Raw genomic sequence first — 6,739 nt, forward strand, 5'->3', positions numbered from 1 at the left:
TCTAGACGAACATTTGTGTCTTTGTTTATTGCTGAAGTGTGTTGAAATGTCTTCTTCTGCATTCTACTGTACGGACGTAAATGTACTTTCCCTTCAGCCTGAGGCTTATTCATTTCACTTTTGGTGTGAAAAGGCTTTTATATTTGCCAAAAATAGAACTTTTTTATTTTAAAATCAAACAAGCAAGCCCTGTCCAGAATTAAAAAGTAATGCAAAAGTAACGTAACGCATTACTTTCCATAAAAAGTAACTAAGTAACGTAATTAGTTACTTTTTTATGGAGTAACGCAATATTGTAATACAGTACTTTTAAAGGTAACTTTCCCCAACACTGGTAGCTAGTATATGTAAAACACGTTTAAAATATTTCACAATGAAATATCGTGTAGATGTAGTCGAGCGTAAAACTGAAATGTTTTTAGTTTTTGTCAACAGCCGACAGAACTCACTTTGAAACTGTAATGCACTTAGTTACAGCGTATGCTGATACTTTTTGTTAACGCACCTTTATCTCAATGTTACCGGAACTTCCTAATATGGTCAGATGTCTCATGTCCCCTCTTCCTGCTGCAGGTAGTGTTCTCTCTCTGGTTGCTGGGCTGATGTTTGGCATTGCAGCATTCGTTGGTGCTTATCAGATGTCAAAGAATGACAAAGATATCTGGGTTTCACTGGGTAAGTCACTGTAAGTTTCTGTTTCTAAAAGTTTATATATATATAATTTTATTTTTTTATTAAAATGAATAAAGCTCATATATGGCATTAATGGGATTTGTTTTTATATTTGTAGGCACCTCTGGATCACTGACCACTCTAATGGGAGTGAGATTTTTGAGTTCTTGGAAGATTATGCCAGCTGGACTCATGGCAGGGGCGAGGCAGGAATATTTGATTTTAGCAATTGGTTATTTATATATTATATATTAATTTTTATTTATTCCAATTTTTTTGTTCCATAAGACTTCCCAGATGTCCATAATGTTCACACACAGGCAAAAATTAAATATTTATGTTATCTATGACATTAACATGGACAGATGCATTCTTTTTGTTGTTGAATTATGTTTTGTTCTTTCTCTCTCTTGCAGTTTGTTGATGTTCCTGAGGATTGGTGTGAAAGTGCTACAGAATTCGCAAAAGAAGAAAAGATGACAGCGTTCAGAAACTGTACTTGCAGATCCTGAGGAGATACTGAAATAGTTTCATTAGAAATGTTATACGAGATTTCAATGTTCAAAAATTCAATTTGGGGTCATATGGAAGTGCCTTCATAACTGAAGATGAACAAATGAAAGCATATAAATTATAATGTATTGCCTTTTTTGAGTTTCAAATGTGTTCATTTATGTGCATTTACTCATTACAGATCATGTTCATGTTCTTCTCCATCTTGGGTAATTCATAATTCCTCAGAATTATTTCGTAATAACAGGTACAGATCTATAAAAGTTTTATAACCAAAGACATTATTAATACAGCATATTGTGAGTCACAGACTGAGATGTATTTAATTCGACCTATAGAGGGCCTCAAAATCTTTTAATAAAACCAGCATTTTTAGACCGCACAAATGGCTGTTTTTTAAAGCATATAAAGATGTATCATATTTGGCCAGATTTTATTAAAACATATTTTCACCAAACAAAACAAGAGTGTAACCACCGTCAAAACTGTCACAATACATTGTATTGTGACTGATTTTCGAAGAAGTAAATAAAACAAAGATTATTAAAGTACGTTTTACAAGAAAATATTTTGTCTTTTTAAAAAAAAAATCACATTTAATGTATTGCTTGCCGTTTCTTTGTCATTATCTGTGAAATTTACTTGCCGTTTTCTGAGTTTACTTGTTTTTTTTCCCAGTTAAATGTAAGATACAGTGTTGTGCTTTCTTATTTAATTTTTTCTTTAAAATGATGAAAATATTTCAGGAATGGACTATTTTCACCCACAAATGAGTACATTTCACTAATAATAACAACAAAGAAACGGCAAGTAACATTGAATCAAACGTGTAATGAATTATTGCAGTAAAGACTGAAATCTTGTTTTCTTGTAAAACTATGAAAAATAATTTTTACAGTAATGTGAAGGCGTTTTTTGATGCTTTTTTCAGTATTTTATAATACGATCAAACTTATTACAATCAGTGATTTGCTTTTGTTGTTATGCTGTTCCACACTCGGGACAGGCTACATCAGGTGTGCTCATTAAACGTCTCATTAGTGAGTCTATTGCAGGGGGTGCTCAAACTGGGTCCTGGAGGGCCGGTGGTGTCCTGCAGTCTTCTAATTATTATTGTCTTGTTATTGAAAATGAGTGGGCATTGACGTCATATAGCCGTGCTAAAATGTATGCTAGCATACTTGACAGATGAATATAGTCTCAGTACATTCGTAACGATTCATCATAATACCCTTGTAGAGATTAATTAATGATCATTTTAATGACCGATACCGATTATTTTAATGATTGCATTTTTTATGCGTACTAATATGCTGGTTTTATTTCTGTTTTTGACACATAACTAAATAATTATTAGACTACAACAATAAAAACATTATGAACGGGATATTTTCATAGAAGATATTAAGATAATAATTGTATTTTTGACCAAATCGATTACAAAAAATGTGAAATGTTTCAAAACCATGAGATTTGAGGAGTAAAACTGAATGTGTAAAAATATCAGTCAATTAAAAACATAGTGTACGTTATTAATAGTTTATTATTATGTTGTTATTTTATTATTTTTATAAACGGTAGATTTGCCGTTTGTTTTAATGCATTGCAATGCATTAAAAGTATAATAGGTGAATATGATAATGTATAATAACCGAGTTTACAATTATTTATTACAGCATATAAAGATATAATGCATTTATGTATTTCGAGGCATTAAAATACTTCTATAATAATACGTCTATATATGTTCAGGCTTCAAAAAAAAAATGTAACCATACATTATTTTATGTTATCTATTTATATGTATTATTTGCCATCTTGGGCCTTTAAATAAAAGAAAAAATATAATTTTCAAAAGTATATTATTCTCCTTCCATAGACAATTAATGGATCTGGTGATGATGTAAGTGAGCAAGATATCAGAAAATAAAACTGAGCTCATATAGTTTTTCAGCCAGGACATGATGCTTTGATAAGATACTAAGTCATTGTAAAAGAATCTATTACTTTGACCTCTGCGACGCTGATAACTCACACAAATATCCCGATTGTCTTTTTGTTTAATGCTGGAAACCAGCTAGACAACCTGCTGAACTACACACATGCATGTTCGATTTTAAACAACACACTATACAGAAACGTACTGAATAGTATCATATTAAATACGAGTACCTAATTTGATTCTATACAGCTGTTTTAAATGCTGCAAGAGCATATTCCTTTATCTAAAGATCAGTTTTCCAGATATGTATTTACTACTGGATTGAAAAATTTTGGTATGTTGCTAAGTGATGTCTGTGCTGATTGTATACTGAAACCATTTGTGTGGATGCGTGTTTCCAAAGGCATGAGTCATTAGGACTAAAGGTATTAGAATTACTGTCAATTGATTTCATTCATTTATTGTCCATTGCTACTGATAACACGATGAACTGGCTGACTTCTTAATCCACACTGGGAATTTACAGTTGTTCCATAATCTTTCATGCTGCTCTATCAAGACAGTGGCCTTAAAGGAATGGTTTACACAAAAAAATGAACATTTGCTGAAAAATAACTTAATCTTAGGCCATCCTAGATGTAGATGAGATTGCTTCTTCATGGGAGCAGATTTGGAGAAATGTACATCACTTGCTCACCAACTGTATCCTCTGCAGTGAATGGGTGCCGTCAGAATAAGAGTCCAAACAGATGATAAAAACATCACAATAATCGAGAAGTAATGCACACGACTCCAGTCCATCAGTTAACATCTTGTGAAGCGAAAAGCGGTGTGTTTATAAGAAACAAATGCATCAAGACTTTTTAATTTTAAACTGTTGCTTCTGGCGAAAATATTACGGACGCATATTTTAGGCAGAAGCAACAGTTTTCATTTTTGGGTGAACTGTTCCTCTACTCTGACCAAACTCAGAATCTAGCAATGATTTTGGAGCTATTAATAAAGAGAGAGCAAATTTGCACGGTTTACTGGCACATGGCTCAGTTGAACTCTGGCATAGTTGGCCAAAGACAAACACAGAATGGCATCTCAGATCTTTATGCATTCATATTTTTCTATTTTAATTTCATATATTTCTTTTCTTGTATTAATCTAAGGAGGCCTGATTTTACAGTAGTGTTACACTCTAAAAAATGCTGGGTTGTTTCGACCCAACTTTGGGTCAAATATGGACTAACCCAACCATTGGGTTAAAAATTGAATGTAAAAATTTAACCCAACGGTTGGGTTAGTCCATATTTGACCCAAAGTTGGGTCGAAACAACCCAGCATTTTTTAGAGTGTAACACTACTGTAAAATCAGGCCTCCTTAGATTAATACAAGAAAAGAAATATATGAAATTAAAATAGAAAAATATGTAAATGTACTGTATTTGCAAGCATGGTGCATATTTCATGGTTTCCCACAATTGCTTAATGGTTTAACAAAAGTCACGTCAGTTCACATGAATTTAAAAGCTTTTAATAGACGTTTTATGAGAAGTGAAAGTCATTTGAGTTCTTAAGTATAAAATAGGAGAACTGCAATTTTTAAAGAAGTCGCTTGTTGACATATATGATGATCTGATGAAATATTAAAGTCTGATGAGATCAGACCAAAAAAAGGTTATGAATATGGACTGTTTCTAGGTCAACCAGGCTTTCTTGTTGAAGCCACTGTTGGTTTCTTTTATATTATTCATTTATGTGGTGAAACTCATCTAGTCGGTGGTGAATTCAGTCCCTTTATGGTCTGGCTGTACCACTGGATTAAAAGGTGTTGTATAATAACTCAAAAATAATAATTGTAGCTAGTAAAAGTGAGAAAGTTGTCGTTTTAGCCAGACATCATAATTAAATTTCCTGTGTGCTAAAATAATCGGTATAATAACAGAACATAGCTCCCAGTTTAGTCAGTAGTCAGGTTGGCCTTAGAAGGAGAACTTTCAGTTTGTCAGGCTGAGAGACCCTAAACCGTTTAAGACCTGCAAAACCAGTTTAGACCGGTTTAAGATGGGTTTTTTTCCAGTATAAAACCTGACAGACTGTGAGACCCTGCCATACAGCTGCTACAATGACACATTCGCTACACTTTACACTGTATCATTCTTTACTCGCTTTGTTTCGTCGAAACGTTCGATTTGCGATCTCGTTTGTTACAGTCAGCGATACTTTGTAACAGTTTTCCTGGTTCTTAACCGCCATTACCAGGTGTGACAGACAGAGGCAGTGCTGAGTTACAGACTACAGCAGAGATACAGGCAGTGTTGCCAATTTGGGGATTTTGTCGCCAAATTTAGTTACTTTCTCATTGTAGCTGCTCCTTTTTTTATTTTTTGCGACAAGGAGCTATTTTAGCTATATTTAAATAAAACTAGCGATTTTTTTGGAGATGTTTTATTTTTTTACTTGGCCACACCCTGCCGTAGGCCCGTGACCTCTCACGTTTGCTCTCAATCATGCCAACTAGTGTTGGGTCGTTCTTGAACGATTCGTTCATTTTGAACGAATCTTTAATGTGACTCGGGAAGAACGGCTCATCTCGGGGAGTGATTCGTTCAGTCGCGCATGCGCAACATCCTATAGGTTCAGCCCCATAAGCTTAACCAATGCAGTCTGAGCCGGAAAGAGAATTGATTAGTTCATCTCTCGAGTCTTCGGGTTTGAGTCGTTCATTCATCACGTGACAGCCCCATAAGCCCAAACCCGAAGACTTGTCAGATAAGAGGTGAGGTGAGCTAATCATAGTTTGTAGTGTGATCAACGTTTGCGTAAGTAGTAGATGTGTTAGGGAAGTAACACGTAACATTTTAATTATATTTTGCTAAAATGAACGAAATGACTCGAAAAAAGATTCGTTCATTTTAAAAGCTTTTTTACTGTAGTCGCAATGTTACATTGAGTCACGTTTATCATGAAAGCATATATACCCCCACTTTATTAGTATTTAAATAGTATATATTTACGTTGAACTTTATTCGTGAACAGATGGCGCTGTATTAAGCAGTATATAAAAAGTGTTTCTGTTGCTCATGAAAACGTTTCTGAAACGTCTGTGTATTTGACAAATATTGCATTTAATTCACTTCATCTGTGATCGAGTATGCAAACACCGCGTGAGCGTCACTAACGGGAGCAGAAATGTTCGGCTTGACGGCTCCGTTTTTCAACTCCGCCCTACACCCTCCGCCACTCTCGTTGATCGCCGTCTGTAGCTGTGCTTCAAGTCGAATGCACCTAAAGAGTCTGCGCAGTGAACCAGTGATGGGAACTTTGGATCATTTTACCGACTCGGACCTTTGAGTCTCGTTCAGCAAAATGAACGAATCTTTTTTCGAGTCATTTTGTTCATTTTAGCAAACTATAATTAAAATGTTACGTGTTACTTCCCTAATACGTCTGCTACTTACGCAAACGCTGATCACACTACAAACAATACAAAACTGCTATGAGAAACAGAAAAGATGAATTCATTGTTTATCTGGGTCTTCAGTCTATGATTAGCTCACCTCACCTCTTATCTGACAAGTCTTCGGGTTTGGGCTTATGGGGCTGTCACGTGATGAACGAACG

At 34.7% G+C, this 6,739-nt stretch overlaps 1 protein-coding gene across 1 annotated transcript in view; it reads left to right on the forward strand.

Annotated features, from left to right (window-relative positions):
* The window catches only part of tmem14cb (transmembrane protein 14Cb), a 4,946-nt gene extending 3,272 nt beyond the window's left edge, over nt 1–1,674 (forward strand). The window contains exons 2-4 of the mRNA XM_016237141.1: nt 574–675; nt 791–878; nt 1,089–1,674. Of these exons, the coding sequence (XP_016092627.1) occupies nt 574–675; nt 791–878; nt 1,089–1,152 (254 nt within the window). The 3' untranslated portion in view covers nt 1,153–1,674. The remainder of the gene's footprint in view (nt 1–573; nt 676–790; nt 879–1,088) is intronic.
* The last annotated feature ends 5,065 nt before the right edge of the window (nt 1,675–6,739 follow it).

The sequence above is a fragment of the Sinocyclocheilus grahami genome, unplaced genomic scaffold (assembly GCF_001515645.1).
Source record: "Sinocyclocheilus grahami isolate Dianchi unplaced genomic scaffold, SAMN03320097.WGS_v1.1 scaffold19.1, whole genome shotgun sequence".
Lineage (NCBI taxonomy): Eukaryota > Metazoa > Chordata > Actinopteri > Cypriniformes > Cyprinidae > Sinocyclocheilus > Sinocyclocheilus grahami.